The sequence below is a fragment of the Protobothrops mucrosquamatus genome, unplaced genomic scaffold (genome assembly GCF_001527695.2).
Source record: "Protobothrops mucrosquamatus isolate PMUCROS unplaced genomic scaffold, P.Mucros_1.0 scaffold2291, whole genome shotgun sequence".
In the NCBI taxonomy this organism is placed as follows: domain Eukaryota; kingdom Metazoa; phylum Chordata; class Lepidosauria; order Squamata; family Viperidae; genus Protobothrops; species Protobothrops mucrosquamatus.
The window spans coordinates 54,048-80,945 of NW_015388377.1; the positions used below are offsets into that span (position 1 = coordinate 54,048).

At 45.1% G+C, this 26,898-nt stretch overlaps 1 protein-coding gene and 1 long non-coding RNA gene across 2 annotated transcripts in view; both read left to right on the forward strand.

Moving 5' to 3' along the window:
* The window catches only part of LOC107295299 (nucleolar transcription factor 1-like), a 38,295-nt gene extending 36,072 nt beyond the window's left edge, over nt 1-2,223 (forward strand). The window contains exon 8 of the mRNA XM_015824608.1: nt 1,730-2,223. Coding sequence (XP_015680094.1) covers nt 1,730-2,015 — 286 coding nt within the window. The 3' untranslated portion in view covers nt 2,016-2,223. The remainder of the gene's footprint in view (nt 1-1,729) is intronic.
* An 11,621-nt stretch (nt 2,224-13,844) lies between these two features.
* Nucleotides 13,845-26,656, forward strand: LOC107295301. Its single transcript, XR_001549059.1, has 3 exons — nt 13,845-13,882; nt 23,390-23,503; nt 26,512-26,656. It is a non-coding gene; the product is annotated as an uncharacterized LOC107295301 (long non-coding RNA).
* Nucleotides 26,657-26,898: the final 242 nt, after the last annotated feature.

The window sequence follows — 26,898 nt, forward strand, 5'->3', positions numbered from 1 at the left end:
TTATCTTCATAGTTCAAACATGCCAGATAAACCACCTTGCAGTTCCTTCTTTACAGCTGTGTTTCTCACAGGTGGTATGTCAAGGTCGAGAGGGTTTTTTCTAATTTCTGGGCTTCTAGCCAAGGCTCTTTTAGTCAATAACAAATTGTAATAACATATTTCACCACAAGATGTCACCAGTGCCATTTAAAACTTTTTAAATCCCAAGTTTTAATAATAGTTTTTCAAGGTTTGTTTCTTTTCTTTTTAAATAAAAGCCAATATCTCCAGTAAGAATAGGAAAACTTTTACTTTCCAAATTTCAAAGGTATATGCATCCAATTAAATTAAAATTATTCTTATAATTGCTCTTTTCCCCTAGGTAGTCAATCGCCGCTGTTCTTAGAGGGTGGGGTAAGAATTCCCTTCCCTCTCTCCTCACATGGGGAGAAATACTTTGGGCAGCTTTTGCAGGAAAAATATTTAAAGTCTTAAAGAGAAGATCAGATCCCACCCAGTTTCATCCGCGTTGCTTTAAAGGTGCTTGGTTGTAGTTTTGACTTCGGCTGTCAGCAGCTTAATGATGAGCCATACTGCTATGGCTGGTCTTTTCCCCGCCGGTTTGAAGAGCTGCCCCAGATCAAGTGGAAGGGCTGCCGCCCTTCTGCGATCAAGCGGGGGTCCTCTCCTTGCTCGTTGCCCCTACAGGGCAACTTTTGACCCTTTCCAGGGTCCCCCAGCGGGATAAAACCGGACGCTGAAGACGTAGCTCGCCTCCATGCATCCGCCAGAACTGCAATGGCAAACTGGAAGTCAGGGCCAGCCAATGATAAATGCCCGCAATGGGTCAGCTGCGGCAGAGGGCCTGCGGTGAAGTGGGCACAGCCATTTGCCCACAGTTAATTGTCCCATTCTGTACAATAGAATGTAGGTACAGCAACAGATGCTCCTGTTCCTGTCCAGCTTTTGTTCTCCAAACTTTTGAGGTTAAAAATCCCAAATCATTCCAGCTGGCTTCTGAAAGGCTATTCAGATAGCAAGCAAGCAGAATTATGGATGCATGTTCCTCACTCCACTCCTCCTCCTCTTTCTGCAGTAGTTGCAATTAATGTATTTGCCAGTGACAAACTATCTGTTCCTTTTCAGTTTTGAGGTACATGTACTCACATTCATTTTTAGTGTCTAGCTCAGTGTTTCTCAGCCTCAGCCACTTGAAGATGTTGAAGACTTCAACTCCCAGAATTCCCCAGCCAGCATTGTTTCCCTGATTTTTAACAGTTTTCCTGTTTGATTAATTTGCTGACATCTTTTTGAGGGAGGGGGGAACTCAGGACTTTGGTGGGGGCTGTCTGTGGCTCTGAGGCCTCAAGTAGTGCACCTCTATTTTAAATTATTTATGAGAATCTCCTCCTGAAGTGAACATTTGTAGCTGAAGTGGGAATTTATCTCCAAGGGTTATCATGGGAGACATGGAAATATTATCACAGGCATTTGAATGCTATTGCTTAGTATAGAGCAGGGGTTCCCAACCAGGGGTGCGAGACAATATTCCAGGGGGTGCAAAAACTTGGGTTTGGAAGTTTCAAAATTATTGTGTATATGCATAATTCATTTTGAACTTTTGTAAGGGGTGCGAGAATATATCAGAAGCGTTCTATGGGATATAGAAAAGGTTGGGAACCACTGGTATAGAGTGTACCCAGTACTAAGTCAAAGGAACAGTACTACATAAAGAAACTTATTATTTTAGGAATAGTTACTCACTTTACTGTGCTGAGCTGATGGCAAACATGAAAGATGTCCCAAGTACAGAACGGATGGTGCTCTGCAGTCAGCAGTGGAAACTTCTTTCCCAAAAGGAAAAGGATGCCTACCACAAAAAGTGTGATCAGGTAAGCACAGCTGGAAGAGCAAGAATTAAAAATGTTTTCTGGAGACAAATAGTAATCCGTTTCCTGATTTCTGATTCAACTGGAGTTAGCAATCCCACTGTTGATAGGGAAATATATTTGCTCACATTCAGAAATGCAATGTGATAGTCCTGTTCAAACTTTTGGAAATCTAGTCCAGTGTTCAAAGTGAAAATATCTGTCTCTACAGGGTGCAGATAAATTGCATGCTGCTACTCGTAATACAAATAATGTGTAAAACCTCATCAATTAGTTGGGCTAGTGACTCACCAAATCCTGTGCAAATGTGATGTTAACAGGCATGCCTTTGGGTGCCTGTCAGTCCCGTGCCATATTTGATTTTCTTTTAATTAAAAATAACAAAAGGGAGACAGACATGCTGTAGTGCAAAGTGCCAGTCCCATTGTCGTCCTCCTCCTGATGATAATAAAGGACAGTGGCAGGCTGCTACTTTGGAAGTGAGACCACAAAAAAGACAGGTAAATGGTATATGGCAGGGAGGTGAGGCTAAAAATCTACCTGACTTAATTTACACTCATTCAGCTGTTTTGTCCCTCATGGCAGCCATTTTGTGGAAGGATAGCCATTTTTGTGAGATGCCCCACAAAATAATTCTCAATATTACAGATATGCTGCCCGTTATTGGAGATATTGCTGTGCTTTGTTTTGATGGCTGCTATTAAAAAGGGAAAAAGAAAAGGGAAAAGGAATAAGAGCCATGGTGGTGCAGTGGTTAGAATGCAGTATTGCAGGCTAATTCTGCTGACTGTTGATTGCTGGCAGTTTGAGTCTCACCAGCTCAAGGTTCACTCAGCCTTCCATCCTTCTGAGGTCGGTAAAATGAGGACCCAGATTGTTGGGGGCAATATGCTGACTCTGTAAACTGCTTAAGAGAGGGCTGTAAAGTGGTATATAAGTCTAAGTGCTATTGCTATTGCTATCTCAAATCTGGGACCATTATGAACTCATTGATATGAAAAAATTAAGTTTGCATGAGTTCTCAAAGCAAAAGGGAATAGAGGAAAAAACTAAAATTCAGAGATTAAAATGCACCTCTTCTCCCCCACCCCCACCCCCCAATGGAGGAAGCTATGATGATGCAGGTTATATATTCTCTGAACAATGCAGGCATGTTAGTCATTGCAAGTTTCATCTTGCCTGTAGGACAGGAGTGTGCTAGTTGGGCTGCATCAGATGTGCTTAACATGTTGAGGACTGCACTTCAAAAGCAGGCAAAGCAGGATTTTTCTCCCAACTTTTTATTTTAGAAAAAAACTGGACATTTTGTCTGCACACAGGCTAGGGGATTATGAGGACCATAAATATGCTGACTGGTTTTCTGTGTCTTGTCTTCTACTATATGATGAAATTCACCTAGCTGCAATCTAGTCTTCTCCATAATAAAGTCATCTCCTTTGGTTTCTCATAAAAACTGGGTATTTGCTCTACCTTTTCCTTGAATTAAATACTTAAGACTGTGAATGGGTACAGCTGTTTAATTTATGCCTGTTTGAATGTATTATCTATCAGAATATGTTTATTTTAACTAATAGTTATCTCATATTAATCAGTCATATCAGTTATGATTATCTCACTTTTTTCAGCCTTGTTTAATTGACACTAAATTGAGAGTGATGCCTTGTTCAAACCCGAGCACACTGAAACCTCAAACAGTAGTCAGTTTAGGATAATAGAAAGGAAAAAAGCAGAGGAGGGTGATAGAGGACACCTGGTGCAAGAAATTGTGTAAGAAAAATAATTGGATAATTTTCATCCTGTTTCCCATCTTCCCTTTCTAGGGAAGGCTCTTAAGAAGGTGGTTATGCATCAGCTCCAGAGGTTCATGGATGAAATGGATTACCTGGAGCCTTTCCAGTCAGGGTTCAGGCCTGGATATGGGGTGGAAACTGTGTTAGTCACACTTTTTGATTAATTCTGGCAGGATGGGGGATAGTACGTCCATCCTCGCTCTACTTGCTTTCTCGGTGGCCTTTGATACAATTGACCATGCTATCCTTCTGGAGCAGCTTCAGGGGTTGGGAGTGGGAGGCACTTCATTGTCCTGGTTCACTTCCTTCCTCTGTGGTCACTCTCAGTTGGTGTTGATAAGAAGTGAGAGGTCCAGCCCTTGTTTCCTGCTTGCCGTGGTCTCTCAGGGTTCAGTCTTCTATTTAAGTTCTACATGAAGCCTCTGGGCGACATCCACCGCCACCACTGGCTGAGATACCAATATGCCAATGACATCCGGCTGTATGTCTCAGCCCCATGGTGAGTTAAGTGATGCCGTGACCACCTCCTTGCCGTGCCTGGAGGCTGTTAAGGTCTGGATGAGGAGCAACAGGCTGAAACTGAACCCTGGGAAGACGGAATGGCTCTGGGTTTGGGGTTCTTTGGTCCATGGAGAATTGCCATCTCTGGTCTTGGTTGGGGTGGCATTGCCCCAGACAGACCCAGTACATAATCTGGGAGTTCTCTTGGACTCACGACTTCTGCTCAAAGAGCAGGTAGCAGTCATGGCCAGGAGGGCCTTTGCGCAACAGCGGGTTGTGTGTCATGCCCTTTCCTGGACCAACAATCCTTACTCAGTTACCGACGCCTTAGTCACCTCCCATCTTGACTATTGCAACACACTCTACATGGGGCTGCCCTTGAAAAGTATCTGGAAGCTTCAATTAATTCAAAATGTGGTGGTTCAAAGCCTATATTTGCACATACTTGTATTTGCACTCCTGCAGGAGCTGTATTGGCTGCCAATATGCTTCGGGGTCCAATTTAGGGTGCTGGTTCTCACCTGGCTTGGGACCAGGTTATTTGAAGGACTGTTTTTTCCCCGGTCACATCTACCTGACCCACCAGAGCGGGGAGGCAGGGAATGCTATGGGTCCCCTATCCCAAGGAGGTCCATCTAGTGGGACCAAGAAGAAAGTCCTTGTGTGTGGTGGCTCCCTCCTTGTGGAACATCATCCCTGCAGAGATAAGATTGGCCTCCACTTTGAGACCCTTTCAAAAGGCCCTTAAAACATGTTTCTACCAACAGGCCTGGGGACCCTAGAGTGATACGGAGCCCATCAAGTGGGTTGTCTGACTGTTGTCACCAGGGGGGTGGGGGTATTGCTTTTTCTATTGGGGTTTTATCCTTGTAAGTCACCGAGAGTGAGTTGGGCAGCCATATAAATTATCTTACATTTATTAAATTTATTTGCTGCCGATCTCATCACAAGGTACATAAATAGTCATCAGGCATTCCTCTCTTTGGTCTGTATTAGCTCAGCCATTTCATTTAACTTCATTCCTTAGTATAGATCAGGGGTGGGCACCTGGCCTGCTTTTTGCAGGAATAAGAAAGAAACCATCCCATTTGGCACTTCCCAAAAAAGAAACTCCTGGCATGTAGGAATTACCAAGAGTAAAACTTTATTGAAAGATCCATTTAGGCACAGCAGAAGCAGTCAGCTCTGAGGTTTTTCCGCTAAAACCCACATAGGTAAAACCCCCTTTTCACCCCTGGAACTACCCACAGTTCATTTTCCACCAATTACACTCAGTACTTTTGGGAAAACATTCTGCGCCGGCTGGTAGCTCCAAGAACTTGGCCTTGGTGGGTGTCTCCTCTCCGGCGGCAGAAGGCTCTCATTCATTCCTTAGCGTCCCCCCACCCCAGGAATTTACCAACCCCTCTCATTTCTATTTGGCAAACTGTGAGCTGGAAGTTGATGCAGGCAACAAAGAAAGTGAGTCAGCTTTGATATGCTGACCCTCCAGAGGAATGATAGCCCTAGAAAATAAACACAAAGGTGCATACCACATTATTTGCCTCTCTCCTCACTGGGGCCGACCTGGATGTTCAGCATGAAATCTACGCACTAACCTAGCCGCCTTCACATCTGTTGCAGCTACCCATTCTGCATCAGCTAAGGGATAGCCCTCCATAACACCAAATATTGCAGTTTCCCCCTATGGTGCCAGGAATCTAGAATCTCCTTGATTTCATAGTGCTTCTCTCCTTTGACTAGGATGGGAGGGGGACGCTTCTCTGTAGCAGGTCTTAATTCCGAACTACAGAAAGGCTTCAACAGACTGCAGTGAAACACTGGGTGCACATGCTTGAGACTTTTTGGCAGCTGCAGCTCTACAGTAACCAGATTTATGATCCAGATAATCTGGAAGGGTCCTATGTACTTTGGGCCCAGCTTCTTACAAGGCTGCCTCAAGTTAACGAACATGGTAAACAGGTATACTTTATCCCCCACATTGAACTCCCCCGGTGGGGCTCTTTTTTTGTCCGCCTGCCTCTTCTGCGTTTCCCTAGCTTTTTGCAATGCCCTGCACACCACCACCCATGTTTCCTTTAAGGTTTCCATCCATTCAGCCAAGGATGCTGAGGACAGCTGCCCCTGCAGGATTTCCTGCATGGGCACAAACTCTACTCCGCTAGCTACCTGGAAAGGGGTAAACCCTGTAGTACTATGCACGGAGTTATTGTATGCCACTTCTGCAAAGGGTAGCAGTTTAGCCCAATTGGGCTGTTGGTAGTCAATGTAGCACCTCAGATACTGCTCCAAAACTACGTTTGTACATTCACAGGCTTCATTGGTACAAGGATGATAGGTGGAGCTAAGGCCCTGTGAGGAGCCAATCAAGTTGAGGAATTCCCGCCAAAATGTTGATGTGAACTGCACCCCTCAGTCCAAAATGATGCATTTGGGGATTCCATGAACCCGATAGATATGCTGCATGAACATCTTTGCCAGGGACCGGGTGGAGGGAATCTTCGGGCACCCTACAAAATGTGCCTGCTTGGAAAATCTGTGATGGTCCAGTTTACAGTATTCTCTGCACTTTCCGGCAAGTTCACAATAAAGTCCATAGAGATCTCTTCCCAGGGCTTCATTAGATCGGCTGCAATAGACCAGGTAGCCGTTTCATTGAAGCACACACGGCAGCTTTGGCCACCAGAACTCACTCTTCACTAAGTGAAGAGTTTTTATGAACCCAAAATGTCCTGCTGCCTTTGTGTCATGACTCCTCTGCAAAATTGAGGTCTGTTGGCTGGCTGGGACATATAATTTTGTCCCTTTCTACGCCAACCCTTCCTTCAGGGACATGTTGCCTTTGTGCTGCTGGAACCACTCGTCTCTTGCCAGGGTGTCTTTCAGGGGTTGCTCTACATCCCTGGGCTGACTCCGGTCAGGACGCTGCTTTTTGCCGATTGATGGCTGGCGCTGTGTGCTGTCTAGATAGGATGATGGAAGTCACTACTGCTTCTGAGACGTTATTGTACTACGGCATGCAAGAGGGCATCTGCAAGGAAGTTCTTCCCTCCAGGTAGATATTGGAGGGTGAAATTGAACCAATTAAAATATTGAGCTCACCAGACTTGCTTAGGGGGCAGCTTCCGGGGGGGTCTTCAGTACTTCTAGGTTCTTGTGGTCTGTCCAGACCTCGAATGGGACCTTGCTACCCTCCAAGAACTGTTTCCACATGAGAGCCCACTGGACTGCGTAAGCCTCCTTTTCCCAGATAGCCTAATGCCTTTTAGTGTCAGACAGCTTGAGGGACGTGTAGGTGCAATGTTGCAATTCCCCTTTGGTATTCATTTGGAGTAGGACTGCCCCTATTGCTACATTGCTGGCATCAGCATGTATTACAAACTGCTTCTCCAGGTTGGGGTGCTTCAGCACTGGCTCTGCAGCCAACAGGCGTTTCAGCTTTTCAAAAGCGGCTTGGCAGTCAAGGAACCAATCCAGGGGTTGAGTGGATTTTGGTGTCCCCCCCCCCCGGGTTTTAGCAGATTTAGCTTTCACTTTGCTGGGGTCCATTTCCACTCTCTCATTAGAGATACGATACCCCAGATAGTCCAAGCAAGTTTTGTGAAACTCACACTAGGACAGCTTCGCGTAGAGTTGGGCTCTTCACAGTTTCTTGAGTACTGCTCTGACTAGCTTCATATGCTCTTCAGTGCTCTCATTGTGTATTAATATATCGTCCAAGTACACCAAGATCCCTTTGTATAAATGCTCATGCAGGACTTCGTTTATTAGTTGCATGAATACAGCAGGAGCCCTCTGTAGCCTGAAGGGCATTATTTGGAATTGGTAGCAGCCTAGGGTGCAATTGAACACGGTTTTCCACTCGTCCTCGTTAATCCTCACTTGATAGTATGCCTCCCTCAAGTCCAGCTTAGTGAAGATCTTCCCCTTTGCCAAATAGCCCAGCTTGTCCCTCAACAGGGGGAGGGGGTACATGTTCTCCACACATACGCAGTTTAGCCCTCTGTAATCCATGCACAGCCTAAGGGACCCGTCCTTCTTTTCCTTGAATAGCACTGGGGCCGCCATCCTTGATTTTGTCAGCTGGATGAATCCCCTCACCAAGTGCTTGTCAGTGCATGCTCGGAGCTCATCCATCTCTCTGGGGGTCATGGAGTACATTTTCAGATTGGATAATTTGGCTCCCAGCACGATCTCTATTGCACAGTCGGTGGGTTGGTGAGGTGGGACCACGTCTGATTCCTTCTCGCTGAAAGCCTTGGTTAGGTCACGATACTCTGCTGGAATCAGCGGCTCTAACCCATTGCCTCCTTTTAGTGTATTCGCGGTCTCCGCTTTCACTTTCCTAGCCGCAGGCATGTGGCCAGCTCTCTGCGCTCTCCCTAGCTCTTGCTGGTTAGCAGCTTTTCTCCGCATCCACCACCTCTCTTTCTCCCAGCTCACAGAGGGGTTCCACTTTTTCCGCCACACCAGTCCCAGGACCATGGGTTCAGTCATTCCAGGGACCACAATGAATCTAATAGTCTCTACGTGGGTCCCCACTTTGAGCTTTACTGGCACAGTCAGGCAGGTAGCTGGCACACCCTGTTATCGACCCATCCAGTTGGGAAAACACCATGGGTCATCTTAGTTTCCTCAGCCTCACTTCCTCCACCACCTGGGGGCTGACCGCACTGGGTGCACCCCAAGTCCAGCAATGCTGTGATGGTTCCCCTCACCCCTGAGGATGGCACCATGATCCCAACCCTGGCTGTCATAGGGGTGATGGTGCCACTTACCATCAGCTCGGCTTCCCCTTTTCTATCGCTCTTGTAGAAGGTTGGACCTGCTCGGGTGGTGGTCGGAGTTCCCTCTTGCTCACTGGACTGGGGAGAGAACTCGACAACCTGCTGCCCTACCTGTCTTCTCCTTCGGCTTCGCGGGGGGGCTCTTTTGGCCTGACTGGCAGGTGGAGGAGCAGAGACTGGCTGTGGTGTGAGGCACATGGCTGCTTGATGACAATCCTTCCCACAGTGGAAACAGGCTCGCTGGTTCTGGTGAGGCTTGCCTCTTCTGGCTGGGGTTGCACCCCCTTTTCCCCCTCTGGGACCCAGTTCTGTGGGGTCGACTCTCCTGTGTGGCATGCTCTTGGAACTCCACCAGGTCGATCTCTACCTTGCTGGCCACTCGGAACCACGCAGGTTGTGCAGCACTCCTCGGGATATGCAGTTTTGGTATAGCTCTCAGTTTAGCCCTTCTCGGAAGTAGGAAATGAGCAGACGCTCGGGCCAGTCCCTCAAGTGGCTAGCTAGGCTGCGGAAGTCTTGGTTGTACTCTATCACCGGCCTCTTTCCCTGCTTAAGGGTGCGGATGCGGGATGCCATGCGTCGGGCCGCCACGGGGTCCTTAAACTGCCCACGTAGGATCTGCATTAATGCATACAGATCGCCCAGCTCTGGTGCCCTGCTATTGTGCAGGGACTCTAGCCTTCTGGCAGCACCGTCTTCCAGATTGGATTGCCACTGCGTGAACCCAGGCTGCATCATCTGGATACATCCCCCCATAGTGCTCCATATGGTGCCACGTCTGGGCCAAGAAGTGGGCCAGCTTGTCCGGATCCCCATCGAAACAGACCATCAGAGGGGGTGGTGGCCGTTCGTCTCTTACTCAGGTGGTAGGGCCGTGGCTGCCACCAGTGGAAGAGGACGAGGGACCCCAGTTGCTGCTGGGGTCACGGAGGCCGCTCGTGGGGACCCAATCGTCCTGGCAGGTGCTGGCACCACTGGTTGTAGGAGGGGAGGAGATGGGGTGATTAGCGATTTCACTCCCCCCGTCCCAGCCACCGCCACCACAGCACCCGGTGACACCGCTCCTTTGATCTCTAGCCTGCCGAACTTTTCCCCCAGTTGCTCCACCGATGGGCTGCAGGTGGCCACAGGAAATTTCCAATGGATTGGCCAACGAAGAAAGCAAGTCAGCTTTGATAGTACGAGCATTGCCTCTGATACACATAGAATATCTATGTTATTTTTTTGCAGAAATAAGACATATGCACATAAAACTGTGTGTGTTTGTAAGACAGAAAAGGAACAGGGTTGAAAACCTGCCCCTCTTCCAAGGAATTTAGTAAGTCTGCCTAATTTAAAGAAATCTCCCAGAGGCACTAGGAAATAATCACAATATTTTTGCTTCCCAAGGCAGACCTGCAGAGATGAGTTGTAATTCACAGCTGAAAATATAATTAATTAGTAGTCTGATTATGACAGGGAAGTTGAAGGTGGTAGTTGTGCCCACATAAATCATTCTTTGGTCTTGGGCAATCTTCTGTATTCATTCTATCAAATTTGTCTGGTTAGACAGGCTCGTTACTCGTCAGGGAGGCTTTGGAAATTATAAAGCATATTGGACAAGGCAGCCTCCAGGTGGATTTCAAAATCCTCATGTTTGCAAGCTGTGGATATCCCACAAGCTACCTCCCAATTAATTTATGAGATATGAAGGCTGATGGGTAAGCATTGTTGCTGGTATACTAATACTGTTGAATCTTAATACTATTTTAAGTGCCTATTACTAAACATAAAGTGCATTCAGAAAGTATACCCTTCACTTTTGTCAATTTTGTCATGCTGTGGCCTGATTCTACAGTTGCTGAAATTCACTTTTTCTCATTAATCTACACTCAGTACCCCATAATGACAAAGTGAAAACAGAATCTTAGAAATGTCTGTAAATTTATTAAAAAGAAAAAACTGAAATATCACATTGGCATAAGTATTCAGACCCTTCACTCAGTACTTTGTTGACGCACCTTTGGCAACAATTACAGCCTCGAGTCTTTTTGGGTATGACACAACAAGCTTTGCACACATGGATTGGGGAATTTTCTGCCATTCTTCCTTGCAAATCCTCTCAAGTTCAGTCATGTTGGATGGTGATAGTCGGTGGACAGCCATTTTAAGGTCCTTCCAGAGATGTTCACTAGGGTTCAAGTCAGGGCTCTGGCTGGGCCATTCAAGGACATTCACAGAGTTGTCCCTAAGCACTCCTGTGTTGTCTTGACTGTGTGCTTAGGATCGTTATCATGTTGGAAAGTGAACCTTCGGCCCAATCTGAGGTCCTGAGCGCTGTGGAACATGTTTTCATTGAGGATATCCCTGTACTTTGCTCCATTCAGCTTTCCCTCAACCTTGACCTGCTGCTGAAAAATACCCCCACAGCAGGATGCTGCCACCACCATGCTTCACTGTTGGGATGATATTGGGCAGGTGATGAGAGGTGCCTGGTTTCCTCCAGACATAACGTTTAAAATTGAGGTCAAACAATTCAATCTTGGTTTCATCAGACCAGAGAATCTTGTTCCTCACAGTCTGAGAGTCCTTCAGGTGCTTTTTTGCAAACTCCAAGTGGGCTTTCATGTGTTTTGCACTGAGGAGAGGCTTCCATCTAGCCACTCTGCCATAAAGCCCAGATTGGTGGAGGGCTGCAGTGATGGTTGTCCTTCTGGAACTCTGTCCCATCTCCACACAGGATCTCTGGAGCTCAGTCAGAGTGGCCATCGGGTTCTTGGTCACCTCTCTTACTAAGGCCCTTCTCCCCCAATTGCTCAGTTTGACCGGGCGACCAGCTCTTGGAAGAGTCCTAGTTGTGCCAAACTTTTTCTATTTGAGAATTATGGAGGCCACTGTGCTCTTAGGAACCTTCAATGCAGCAGAAATGTTATTGTAGCCTTCCCCAGTTCTGTGCCTTGCAATAATCCTGTCTCTGAGCTCTTCAGGCAGTTCCTTTGACCTCATGGCTTTTGCTCTGCTACAGTATGCATTATCAGCTGTGAGGCCTTCCTTAGAGAGCTGTGTGCCTTTCTAAATGGTGTCCAATCAATTTAATTTACCACAGGGTGACTCCAATCACGGTGTAGAAACATGTCAGCAACCATCAGCACCTGAGCTAAATTTCAAGTGTTGTTGCAAAGGGTCTGAATACTTATGCCAATGTGATATTTCAGGTTTTTTAAAAAAATAAATTTACAGTCATTTCTAAACTTCTGTTTCACTTTGTCATTATGGGATACTGAGTGTAGATTAATGTGAAAAAAATGAATTTCAACAACTGTAGAATCAGGCTGCAGCATAGCAAAAGTGAAGGTGGTCTGAATACTTTCGGAATGTACTGTAAGTACTCATAACTGGCTGATTTTGGGATGAAATAGCTGAGAAGGGGAGCTGAAATCTGATGGATATCAATCAGATTATTGCACTCTTCCAGGATCACATTTGGAGTGGAGGTTGACTTCCTGTAACTAACCAGGCATATAACAAAAGCACTCTTGAGAACAAGCAGGTTGCTCTCTTGCTACTAGATTTAATACAATTAGGAAGGACCAGCAATGTAATAGGTATAATAGTGTCTGCTTTTCTAACATTCCTGTTTCTTAATTGCCTTCCCAGGCTCTCTTTGATTATTATAATTCTTATGTTTAAAGCTCATCCATACATATTTGATAGAAATAAAGCACCAATGAAATACTTGAGGGTTAGGGTAAAGATCAAGCTATTTATCTTTTTTTAAAAGTCCCAACTTCATGATTTAAAGAACATCATGTTGCAATAGCCCCCATCCCATGTACACTTACCATCATAAACATGTTAAAATAGGATGGTGACATAGTGTCCTACAAATGCTTGGGACTACAACTCCCACAGCACCTTGCAATCAGCCATGCTGGACCAGTTGATGGAAATATGTGTCCCAAACAGTGGTGGGATTCAAATACCTGAACAACCGGTTCTCTGCGTTGACATTGCTTCTGGACATCCATTCTGGGCCTGGGCCTACGAGGCTCAGAACGGACTTCCAGAAGTGACGTCCACGCACTTCTGGTGGGCCGTTCTGGGCCTGGGAGGCCTCCCCCAGACCTCCGAGGCTCAGAACGGACTTCCAGAAGTGGCATCCATGCACTTCCAGTGGGCCGTTCTGGGCCTGGGAGTCCTCCCCCAGGCCTCCGAGGCTCAGAACGGACTTCCAGAAGTGGCATCCATGCACTTCCAGTGGGCCGTTCTGGGCCTGGGAGTCCTCCCCCAGGCCTCCGAGGCTCAGAACGGACTTCCGGAAGTGGCGTCCATGCACTTCTGGGGTCCATTCTGGGCCTTGCAAAAAAGGACTAGGGCTTCAGCCGGTTTGCCGAATTCAACAAAAAACTAGCTACCGGTTCTACCGAACCGGTGCAAACCAGCTGAATCCCACCACTGGTCCCGAATACCTGGAGGACATCATGTTGTCTAACCTTGACTTAAAAAACAATAACTGTAGTACCCTAGCTTCACCTTGTTTGGCATGCCTTTTTAAATGAGTGAATTCTTCCTTCCTAAATACTAAATTATTCTTGATATTGTCATCTTTTACCTCTGGAATCTGAAAACGGGGTGTGTGTGTGTCCACTGGCTGTGTTTACTAAGGATTTCCAGTTACTGATTCTTCAAGTACAGCTGTGTTTCAGAGCTACTATTCTAGGCCAATTAAATATTTGGTCCCAAGTCCAGTAATTTATTAGAATTTCTAGATATCAGTTTCTTACAACCTTTTAAGAATCAAGAGAATCAATTTGTTTAGAGACACAAAACAGGCATGGAGGGAGGAAAAGGAGATGGGAACCATTTGGCATACTCAATAAACTAATTTTCTCTTCTTGCTGTTTTCCTTTCATAGAAAAAGAAAGATTATGAAATTGAGCTTTTGCGTTTCCTGGAGGTGAGTGTGATCCATAATACGAGGGCAATTCGGAAATAAACCTCCGTTTGGTTATCAATGACAGACACTTGCAGATACAGAACTTGTATTTTACACATTAGAAAACTACAACATTACATTACTTTTCAACATAATTGCCATTCAAATTGAGGCACTTGTCATAACATCTTACAAGGTTTGAAATTCCTTCTGCAAAAAAATTTCCCACCTGGGAATGAAGCCACCCTGTAACAGCATCATGAAGCGCATTGTCATTGTCGAAGTCGTGCGACGCAAGCCACTGTTTTATTTAAAAAACTGGTTCATTTTCAATTGATCTAGCGGACGAGTCAACTGCAACACAACCTTCTCCTTCCACTCCTCACTGCCTACTGAACTACTGCGCACGACACCATAGGACAGGCATCGCTATCCCCGCCTATTTCTCGCACATGCTCAAATGTAGGTTTATTTCCAAATTGCCCTCGTACACTGATACACATGTTTAACTATCTCCAGTTAAATGAATTGAACTTGAAAAAAACTTGACATTGGTTGGACCATAATCACTACAACAGTTCACTGATTCTCATTTGGCACAGGAGGGAAGAAAGACATACTATTTTCTTGAACCTTTCTTATTCTGTTATGGGACCATAGTGACAAAGCTCAATCTCCTCTTAACAAACCTGAATTCTTTTTCCTTAGCAGGGATAAGCAAGTTAATAATAAACTCCAGTTGTGTTTATGTCCACTTTTATTTTTGCACAATATTTGAGCCGATAAATATTTGAAAATACATTCTAGCAGTTTCCATGTATTACATGCCAGTCTGTATGGTTTGGGTGGATCACGCTGGGTTTCTAGATAAAAAATTCTGGGCAAATTTCTTCTATATGTTGGAACCTCAATCATATAAAGCACCTTGAAAAAGGTTGTGGGTAGTATAAACAAGATTGTATACATGTTGAAGAAAGCTGGAAACCCCCTCCTCACCCCAGCATGATTCAGCAGCAGCCTGAGGCTAGGTGGCAACCACTTAACACACACTAAATGGAAAGCTGGCTGGCAGCAATTAGGACTATTCACACAACAATACGGCTATCACACACAACAATAAAGCCATTAAACACCTTTCAGGCAGGATTAGGAAGGAAATTTACCCAACAAAAGCCACTGACCAGCAAATCAGAAAAGATAGATTCAAACTCACCAATCAGAAAAGACAAGTTTTGGAAACCACGAAAGGGTATAAAAACCCATGTTTTAGAACCATTCTGTCTAGCTAGCCGGGGATTCAAGCTGAACTGTCACTTAAATTTTGATCCTCGAGATTAAACCTCTCTTTTCGGTAGCTGGCTTCACGACCTATTTCTTCCGCGTTGTGCCGTCAAGGAAAATCCCGGCTGGAAGAACCGAAAGGGGAAATTCCTCTCAACAATTATCTGGCGACCACGAAGGGACTCCCAGGTCACCCGCCACCGGACCGGGCCCGGAAGAGCCTCTACCCAGCCGGCAGCGGACACCTTGTTCCGCGGGAAAGCCTCCACGGACCCTGCCCGGTCAGCAACGGGTATTAAAGGGAGTTTTTGACTCTTGCGCTCGGACAGCTACCTGGAAAGAGGGTAAGTGCCACCAAATTTAAGCTTATTTAGCTAAAGGGTCTGGGGAACGAAAGGAAGAGTGCATGAGTGTGTGTATGGGGCACCCTCCTCTAAGAATCAGCTGGAGCTCACCCCCTCCGTATGCCCTCTAGCCGCACCCCGACCCGCTGCTAGTTCCACTGGAGCCGTGACCGGCGGGATTCGGGAAAGCAAGGGGGGGGCATTGGAGCGTGAGACCTTCAGGTGAAGGAGGAGAGCCGAGCGGGCAGAGAAAGAGGGGAAGGATTCTATTTCGGGTAAACCAGGACCCCTTCCGTCAGCAACATTTAAGCAATAGCCCTAATTTAGAGCGGTCCACTTACCTCTGAGAGCAAGCAGAGGTCCGCAGCGGATGTTAGGGGTCCACAAAACAGTTGTGGTGAAGCCGATCGGTGGTAGAGTGACCCGTACCTTCTGAGGGGAAACCAGAAGCGTCTCTACAGGCCCCTTTTTGGGTCTGAAACCGTGGGGGATCCCGCAAGGATCCCGCGTACTCTGTGAGGGATCCAGAGTGCTCCGTGAGTCCCCTTTTTTTGGGACTCACAAAACCACGGAGGTAGGAGGAAGCTTCGCAAGGAAGCTTCCGGTATATAGAGCCCGTTTAGTGAAAGTATGGGAGGTTCAAGTTCGAGGGCTGAGATAGGTTCCCCAGTTGAGAGCTTGCTCGACGCCTGGGACAGGAATCAGCTACCTGTCCAGGCTGGGATGAAAACGAAACGGTTAAAAGAGTTATGCAAAAAATGGGCTTTGCTTAAAGATGAATGCGGGAGACAGATTTGGCCTGAAGGTGGCACTTTTGAATTCAAGACACTGAAAGCGCTGAGATCAAGGATAGAACCGACCCAATTACCCTACTGGTATTGTTGGGCTGAATTGTCTAGACAGAAAAACTCAATCCAAGTCGACTTAAAACCCCTTCCCCCTCTGTATAACCCTGAACCGTATAACCCTGAACCAACCTTCATGGCCCCCTTGTTGAGCAGGCCCATTCCCGGGCAACCGAGGGGCCAGACCGGACACATTCTAACCCACACTCCCTTCTCCCCGTCTGACTTGGTCGTCTGGAAGAAGGACACTCCTTCCTTCCGAGCGGACCCCCTGTCAGTCATAGAAACCATAAGATCTATTGTGGATAACCACAATCCGTCATGGGCAGACATGACTCAACTGCTACATATGTTTTTAACCAAGGATGAACTGATGAAACTTTTTGAAAAAACGGAAGAGATAGCCAGGCGCCCCGTAATAAACGCGCCGGGACAAGTAAAGCCCGCTAGGGTTGCCTGGCCTCTCAACCGCCCAGACTGGGATTATAATAATCAGAACCACTGGGATGACTACACAAGGGCCAAAATTAATTTAATAGAAGCCCTCCAGGAAATAGGGAAAAAGCCCCTCAACTGGACTGAATTCCAAAAGACAAGGCAGAGGGACAAGGAAACCCCAGATGCCCTCTGGGTCCGTCTCTTAGAGGCTGGAACCACGTTCGCTCATTTAGACATAGGGTGCCAAAAAGACCAAAGCATTCTGGCCGCCGCTTTTGTTAATCAATCTGCGAATGATATCCGAGGCCATTTCCATAAAATAGTTTCTAACTGGTCAACCTTAGACGTCTCGGAGTTGCGCAGGATTGCAAACTTCGTATTTGACCAAAGAGAAAAATTGGCAGAGGAAGGAAGCAGACCGAGACAGAGAGAGAGAGAGAAGGCGCAGGACGGAAAGGAGGGAGGACCTACAAGCTTTTGCTTTGATAAGTAGGGATAATCAGGGAAGGCACTACAGTCCAACTCCAGAGGGAGTAAGGAGGTGTCGGCAATGCGAGCTGGAAGAAAGAACTTCCTGCTGGCATTGCTTCCGATGTGGGGGAGACGGACATACCAGAAGACACTGCAGGGGAGGTCAGAACAGGGAAACCTGGAATCAACATCGCCGACCAAGACCCCCTTTCTCAAGAGAAACCACCCATCCTCAGAATGAATATAGGGATCGAAGTCTGCCCCAATGGGAGCGGCAAGAACACGACCTATCTTGACTAGAAAGCGATTATAAGCCCACATTTCATGGGCTGGCCATTCCTTTAAAGGACGGCCCCGATGGAGAACCCCTTTTAACCATAACCATAGGGGGAAAGGCGTACGAATGTCTCATTGACACCGGAGCCACCTCCTCCCTTATTACCACAGCACCCTTTAAAGAGTCAATAGTGCCCGGGGCCAAGGATAATGTAGTGGGGGTGGGTGGAAACCTCATCCCGGTCGAATTCACAAACAGCTTAAAGGTGGAGGTCGGCCCATTCTCCTTGGAACACCCCTTTACTGTCTGTCCCCAATCCCCCCTGTCTCTCCTGGGAAGGGATTTGCTTTGCAAACTAGGAGCCACCATCGTCTGCACTACAGAAGGGCTTCATTTAGACATCCCAGTTAAACGGGCACCTCTTTCTATGATGTGCTCAACTGAAAGGGAGGTCCAGCTGCCAATAGACCTCAGAGGCTTACCGGCCTCTCTGTGGGGATGGGATCCTACTGAGGTAGGACTGCTAAAGACAGCTACCCCGGTCGTAATCCAAGTAAAGGCAGGACCGCCACCATGCATTCCCCAGTACAAAATCCAGCCGGAAGCGATAAAGCCGATTCAAACCCTAATAACAGCATACCTAAAGCAAGGAGTACTGCGTAAATGCACCTCCCCTTGCAACACCCCAATCTTTCCAGTCCGAAAGCCCAAATTAGACAGCGAAGGGAACCCCGTTTACCGCTTCGTACATGATATGAGGGCCGTGAACAGTCACGTGGTGCCAAGGGCCCCAATAGTACCAAACCCGGCCACCATAATCACCGAGGTGCCGGCGTCAGCTACCCATTTCACAGTAATCGATCTCTGCGCAGCTTTTTTTAGTATTCCGGTGGATCCGGCATCACAATACCTTTTTGCCTTCACGTGGGAAAAGCAACAATACGCCTGGATTCGACTGCCACAAGGCTACACAGAGTCTCCCACTCTATTTTCACAAATACTAAAGGGAGATCTGGCTTCCATTCTCCTGCCATGCAAATCCACTTTAATCCAATACGTGGACGATCTACTGCTAGCATCTGAGACAGAGGAAAATTGCAGAGCAGATACCTATCACTTATTAAAATGTTTGGGAGAAAGGGGGCATAAANATGAAACATCCGCAGACGAAACGCCAGGTCCGCGCCTTATTAGGGGTCTTGGGATTTTGCCGCCCGTGGATTACAGCGTTCGGGGAATTAACAAAACCCTTAGTCCAATTAACCACAAAGGATCAACCAGATCCTATCGAATGGACGAAGGAATTGGCAAATACCCACAAAAGAATAAAGCAAACCCTAGCCTCAGCCCTGGCCCTGGGTCTCCCTAATTACGAAAAGTTTTTTTTCCTTTTTGTCCATGAAAACAAAGGTGTGGGTTCAGGGGTGTTAGCGCAGAGATTTGGTCCATCACTCCGGCCGGTAGCCTATTATTCAGTCCAATTAGACCCGGTAGCTAAGGGAGCCGTTCCGTGCCTAAGAGCCGTGGCTGCGACCGTAGAACTGGTTAAGAGATCAAAAGACCTGGTTTTGGGATACCCCCTCATTTTAAGAGTTCCCCATGATGTGTTTGCGATACTTTTAAAATCACAAACTCAGGCATTCACCCATCAGCGCCTGGCCCAATACGAAGCGGAACTATTCACAGCAGAAAACATCACCTTTGAACGTTGCAACACACTCAACCCGGCAACATTATTGCCCAGTGATCCGACAGACGGAGTGTTACATGACTGTTTACACTTGGTCCAAGACGCTGAATTACCGCGTCCCGACTTAACAGATGTACCCCTTCCAAACGCAGACCTAGAATTGTTTACTGACGGCTCTTCGTACCTTCTCGAGGGGACCCGAGTAACAGGAGCTGCAGTGGTCTCCCTCCATGAGTCAGTCTGGGCTTCCCCCTTGCCCCCTCGCTACAGCGCTCAAGCAGCCGAGCTCATTGCATTAAAAAAGGCATGCGAGTTAGCCGAGAACCGGTCTGCTAGTATATACACGGATTCCAGGTACGCTTTTGGAGTCTGCCATGCGACCGGTGCTCTCTGGAAGCAAAGGGGTTTTCTAACATCTAATGGCCAGCCAATTGCTCACGCGAACCTCATATCTGACCTACTGAGAGCTATCCGACTACCCTCATCCCTTGCAGTCATCCATTGTAGAGCCCACCAGAAGGATGATTCTCAGGTCACAAAGGGAAACCAATTTGCTGATGTGACAGCTAAATGGGCTGCTAGTCAACCACTGAGGGCATCTACCACTCTCCCTGCGGTACAGTTAGGACCCACAGTACGATACCAGGATCTGTTAGAACCAGGAGAGATAAAAACATGGGAGGAGAAATGCGAGGCAATACATAGAGAAGGATTTTGGTGGGTCCCGGATGGGAGACCCATAGCACCCAGACGTCTGCTGCGGTTAATCTGTCAGCAGTTGCACTCTAAAGGGCACTGTGGGACTCAGGCAATAGTAGATGCCATAAGGAGAGTATGGTATGCCCCAGGGGTCTACAGTGAAGCCACTCGGATAGCCAAAACATGTCAAATATGCCAAGCAAACAATGCTTCCTCAAGAAAGGCAACACACACAGGGGGGTGACCATGGGCACAACGCCCTTTTGAAAAGCTCCAATTAGATTACATTCAGCTCCCTAGGAGCAATGGATACCAATACGTGCTAGTCTGCAGAGACCAGCTCACCCACTGGGTGGAGGCATACCCATGTTGCCATGCCACGGCCTTGGAAACCGCAAGGCACCTATTAAAGGAGCTGGTACCCAGGTTCGGAGTCCCAAGCGTTTTGGACATGGACAGGGGCACACATTTTGTGTCACAAGTAATCACACATGTCCTCCAAGCGTTGGGCATTAAACAAGACTTACACACACCAAGACACCCCAGTTCCTCGGGGGGGGGGGTGGAGAGACAGAATAGAGAATTAAAAAGTCTCCTGGGGAAACTCTGCCAGGAGACCCGCCTGCCCTGGCCCCAAGCACTACCCATAGCCTTGTTCCACCTTAGAACCCGGCCAAGGCAAGACATAGGTGTCTCCCCCTTCGAATTATTGTTCGGCCGACCACCTGACACACTCAAAGGCCTTGACCCCCAGTCCCTCTGCTTAGAAAAGGGGGAGGTAGTCTTATCATCTTATCTTACAGCTCTACACCAGAGACTCAGAGAATTGTGGAAGCAAAGTGCCTTAACACAGACCTTACCATTGGAAGAAAACCTACACCGGTTCGAACCAGGGGATTGGATTTGGGTAAAGTCATACAGCCGCAAGTCACCGCTACAACCAAAGTGGAGTGGGCCATTTCAAGTTCTGCTAACCACCCAGACAGCAATCAAAGTAGCTGAAAGGAACGCCTGGATCCACTGGACGCACATCAAACCTGCAGTCGTAGACCACAGCAGTACACCTGAAGTAACACCAAAGGTTCCACCCCTGAGGCTTAAGAAAAACCCGGAAACTGAAGAGTGGACGCTAGAAACACTTTTTGAAACAGAGACAAATGGGGGAGGGAATTAAGTTTACTTTTGTTAGAATTTTATGTATTATTGTATTTTTGTATTCAAAATGTACCTCTGGGTTCATAGAACCAAAATTATTTCCGGAAAAGGGGAACATATGGGAGTATTTAGCAAAGGAAGTGCTAAACACTACAGAGTTTTGCCTGCAAGGGGGTAGATCAGTAAAGGACATTTTAACCACATGCCTGATGGGAGTAGCAATAGCACCAGAAGCCATCACTAACGACACTAGGCTAGGAGGACACTCACTGACAGCCTCATACTATAATATTTTTGAGTGGGGGACCACTACATACACAAAGGACAGCAACATGTACATATTGCAGGTAACAACTGTAACACGAGCAGCTACGTGCTTCACATTGACCGGATGCCACACGCCCAAGATCTCCAGCTGCTACAACCTCACCAACACTGAACTGGCCTGCAACAGCACCGTGGCCATCACCTTTTCATACGGCCATACGAAACTTCCTACCGGATGGTTTTTGCTTTGTGGCCTTAAAGCCTATTCCTACTTACCAGCAAATTCCACAGGAGGCCCTTGTACATTAGGGCGACTAACTATGTTGATGCCCTCCCTGCAAAGGCGGCAAAAGAGAAGCTTCCAAACGTTACCTCCTGACTGTGATTCAAAAACCTCCCTCCTCACCAGGGCTGAATATATTGCATTGGCCATCTCTCTAGTGGGAGTGCCAGGGCTTGCAACACGAAACTCAAGGAACATAAATAGCCTGGCATGCACCCTAGCCAAAAGTCTAAACACCACCTCCCATGCTCTAGATGCCTTAAACAAAGAACTAAGGCAAGTTAGAGAAGCAACCCTCGAGAATAGAGCAGCCATTGACTACCTATTGTTAAGGCACAATCATGGCTGTGAAGAATTCCGTGGGCTCTGCTGCTTCAACCTATCTGACCAATCCGGACTAATTGAACGGGATATCAAACATTTAAAAGAACTAGCACAAAACATTGGACACAATCAATCACCCTGGGACCTTTCTTGGCTCTTCTCATGTTTACCAGACTTCCACTGGGTAAGAATTCTCGTTGGAAGTATAATCACAGTCGTAGTAGGCGGAGCCCTCCTTTGTTGCCTATGCCAATTAGCCCCTTTAGGGTTAAAATGCCTAAAGATCGGCACAACTCTAACCAGAGGCAAAAAACAGAGCAAGAAAACCTCTCTCATGATGTGCCAAATTGATCACCACTACCGTATATATGAACCAGTTGGGCTGATCACTGGTACCCCAGAGATAGCCCAAAATGGGGGAATTGAAGAAAGCTGGAAACCCCCTCCTCACCCCAGCATGATTCAGCAGCAGCCTGAGGCTAGGTGGCAACCACTTAACACACACTAAATGGAAAGCTGGCTAGCAGCAATTAGGACCATTCACACAACAATATGGCTATCACACACAACAATAAAGCCATTAAACACCTTTCAGGCAGGATTAGGAAGGAAATTTACCCAACAAAAGCCACTGACCAGCAAATCAGAAAAGATAGATTCAAACTCACCAATCAGAAAAGACAAGTTTTGGAAACCACGAAAGGGTATAAAAACCCATGTTTTAGAACCATTCTGTCTAGCTAGCCGGGGATTCAAGCTGAACTGTCACTTAAATTTTGATCCTCGAGATTAAACCTCTCTTTCCGGTAGCTGGCTTCACGACCTATTTCTTCTGCGTTGCGCCGTCAAGGAAAATCCCGGCTGGAAGAACCGAAAGGGGAAATTCCTCTCAACAATGTCTTCCTCTCCCTTCAGCAGATTTTATGAGTTTTTCAGTGATCTTCAGAGGGGACTCCTTATTCCTAGGCAGGGAAGAACAGGTAAAAGATTAATACAGTGCAGATGCTATATAGGTAGTTCTTGTTTAGTGACCACAATTGGGACTGGAATCTTGGTCATTAAGCAGAGTGGTTGCTAAGTAAAACCACAGCTATGCTTACAATCTTACGTCAGCTTTTCTTTGCTTTATAGACCCGCAAAGGTTATAAATAAATTTAAATAAATAAATAAATAAATGCAGGCATTGATTGCAAAGTTATTTTTCATCACCATCATAACTGAATAGTTGCTGTTCAAGGCACTTGCTAAACAAGGACTACCTGTACTACTAATCTAGCACCTTCTTGGGAAAGTATGCTTCCCAGAAGAAAATGAATAGGCAGCTATGGAGATTTCTGTTAATACTGAAAAGGTTGCCTAATCACATACAGGTTTATTTGCTAAATAGGGAAATTACAAATATGCCAATGTTGTGATTCTATAAACTTTTTAAAAAGATTGTGATTATCTTTTAGAGCCTGCCTGAAGAGGAACAACAGAGGGTTTTGGGAGAGGAAAAAATGCTGGGAATAAACAAGAAGGGTGCCACCAGCCCTGCCTCTAAGAAGTCATCACCAGATGCCCGCAAGGTGGGTGACCTACACACTTCAGGGGCATGACTTACTGTGGATATGGATGCATTTTTACATTGAAGCAGTGGGATGAATCTGACCTTTAACCCAGCCTCAAAACTTCATTTTAAATGGCTGCTGGACTTGCTTTAGAAATTTTATTACTAAACATGATGCCACCATTCCCCAAACAGTCCAGCAGACTTAGAGAAAACGTAATTAATAAATCATCTACCTTTTAATGTATTAACTGTTAATCAGTTAAAATAAATTCATATATGCTCAAAAGTCTTAACAGAGAAGCCTTTTTGAGATATTGGATGTGTGAATAATTGACTGTTTTTTAATAAATTAACCTCATTGTTATACTCAAATACTCATCTTTGGAAAACTTTTTTTTCTTTTTTTTCTTTGCATTAAGGCAGCTAAAAAAAATTGCTTTAACTTACAGTCCTATCAGTTAAAATTTGATCTCACTTGTATGAATGACTTCCCCTACAGATTAATGAAGTAAAATGTTAGTTGATTAATCTGATAGATAAGGTTTGCAGATCTAAAATTAAATTTTCCCTTTTACTTTTTTTTTCCTTTTTCTATAATGCCTACAAAAAAATAAACAAAAAAGACTTCTGGTTTGCCACCGCAGCCGCCGCGGCTGCTGGAAGGCGAGCTCCATCTTCCGCGTTCAGTTTCACTTCACTGGGGGACCCTGGAAAGGGTCGAAAGTCTCCCTGTAGGGGCGACGAGCAAGGAGGGGACCCCCGCTTAATTGCGGGAGGGTGGTAGCCCTTCCGCTCGATCCAGGGCAGCCCTCCAAACCAGCGGAGGAAAGACCGGCCATAGTAATATGGCTCGTCACTAGGCTGCAGAGAGCCGAAGTCAAACTCACCACCAAGCACTTCTAAAGCAATGCAGATGAAACTGGGTGAGATCTGATCTTCTCTTTATCCTAAGTATTTTCTTTTCCTGTAAAAACTGCCCAAAGTATCTTTCCCCCTGTGAGGAGAGAGGGAAGGGAATTTCTATCCCACCCTCTAAGAATAGCGGCGACTGACTACCCAGGGGAATTAAAGCACTAAAGAGCAACTTTAATCTAATTGGATTTATATGTTCCTGAAACCTGGGGACCAAAAGTTTTCTTATCTTTATTGGAGACTTTTGTTTTTATTTACAAAAAAGAAATAAAATTGGAAAAAGGATTATAAAAATTTTGGACTTAAAAAACTTTAAATGGCATCAGTGACATCTTGTGGCGAGGTTTGGTATTACAACTTGTTCTTTCCTAAAAGAGACTTGGCTTGAAGCCCAGACTTTAGATAAGACTCTTTTGACTTTGGCACCACCTGTGAGAAACTCAGCTGTAAAGAGAACATCTGGGCGGCATAACTGGCCTACTTGAACTATGAATGTAAACCTTTACTGACTTTCAGAGTTATATGTGGGGAATTGCCTTCCTATTTCTTTATTTGAGGAACATTGGTTACTATATGAGATGATGAAATACCTTGGACTATAGAACTTTGTTTGACAAATTGACTTCTACTATAAAAACTATCTATAAACACATGAAAGAGAGGTCCCATACCTAGTTATAAAATTATTTTTAACATCTGATTTTAAAGTCCTCAACACATTATTAAAAGAATGAAGACCAGGAAAAGATCCTTTCCATGTTGAAAGTAATACATGAAACCATTCTTTCAGCTTGTGATAAAATAAGACCTAGCATAAAAGAACAAGGTGCCAGCTTAGATACACAAACCCAAACTTTGACTACAACCAAAGAACTAACAACGCAGAAGATAACAGAAGAAATGGAACAATCAAATATTAAGACAGAGGACTCAATTGACCAACAAATACAGTTCATGGAAAATCCAGAAAAAGGAGTGACAACACTGAAAATGGAAAAGACTTTCTATATAAATCAGAAGAAATTTGAGAAAGAAGAAGAACAGATTGAATGGAATATAAACATATCAGGGCAATCATGGGGAATTGGAATATTAGGGAGACAATTTAATGAATACAAATGGGCTAGTCCTTCCAAAAAAAGGGCAACTAAATGGTCTCCTTTATTTCAAATAACATATATAATAATAGAGGGAGATCTATTTGACGATCTAAAAGCATTGATATGGAAGGCCAGTTGGCAAAGGAAGAAAGCCAGAATAAGGTTGAAGAAAATTGGGGTTTTGATTTATTAGAGGGGATTTCATATTATTAATTAGAAGGTTAAAGGGAGAAGTTGAGATAAGAGGAATTTTGGTCATTAGATTTAAAATATTTGGAAATTAGTTGAAAATAAGGATCTTATCTGTTTAATATTTAAAAATTAGACCTAAAAGGAAAAAATAAATAATTATTATGAATATGTTTGATTTATTGATTAACCCAGGCAATATATATAATGGTTTTGATTTATTAAAGGGGATATTGTATTATTAAGTAGATGATTTTATATGGTGGGAAATAGAGAACTTTTAGGAAATAGAACAAGAGTATATTCAAATAGATAAAATGTGTATTTTGAATATTAGATTCTGTTATGAATTGAGATAAGGGAAATTTTGGTTACCTAAAGCCTGAAAATTATAAATATCAAATGTTAAATTGGAATATTGATGGGAAACTAAAAATTGGGGAAAAATTAATAACAGGATATGGATTGTTTATGAAGATTGAATGTAAAAAGTAATTAAGATATGTATAAGCTAAAAATTTATTGATAAATGTAATAAGGATGTTTTTACTGAGTTGATATAATAAGAACTGTATTAGCCTAAATACGAGACAGTAGATGTTAAGGGAAAAAGAGAGGAAATATTTGATGTTTTAACTTGAGATTTGTACTAAAGATTTTTATATGTTATCGAACTATTCATTAACCCAGCAACCACGTTGCTTCTTAAATACTTAAATGTAAAATTGGAAAATGAATAAAATATTTAAAAATAAATAAATGAATAAACAAAAAGATAAACGCAAAGGTCCACACCAATGAGTAACTTTGTGTTCTTTAACAGGGAGGTTCTGAGAAACCCAAACGGCCCATTTCTGCTATGTTTATCTTCTCGGAGGAGAAACGCAAGCAGCTGCAGGAAGAGCGACCTGAACTGTCGGAGAGTGAACTCGCCCGGTTGCTGGCACGGATGTGGAATGAACTTTCAGAGAAAAAAAAGGTTGTTTAATCAATAATGCACATTTTTCTAACCATCTTTTGGAGTAGAGATATAGAGGAGCATGTATTCTGCTCAGAGTCTCCTTGCAAGATGAGCAACAAATAACATTTAATAATAATGTGTCAGTCACATGGATTTTTTCTGTTAACTTAGATAAAACCAGGACCTTGACCCTCTCCCTCACCATTAAAAACTAGGAAAAGAAAAAAATACTTGCTAGAAGCCTGCAGG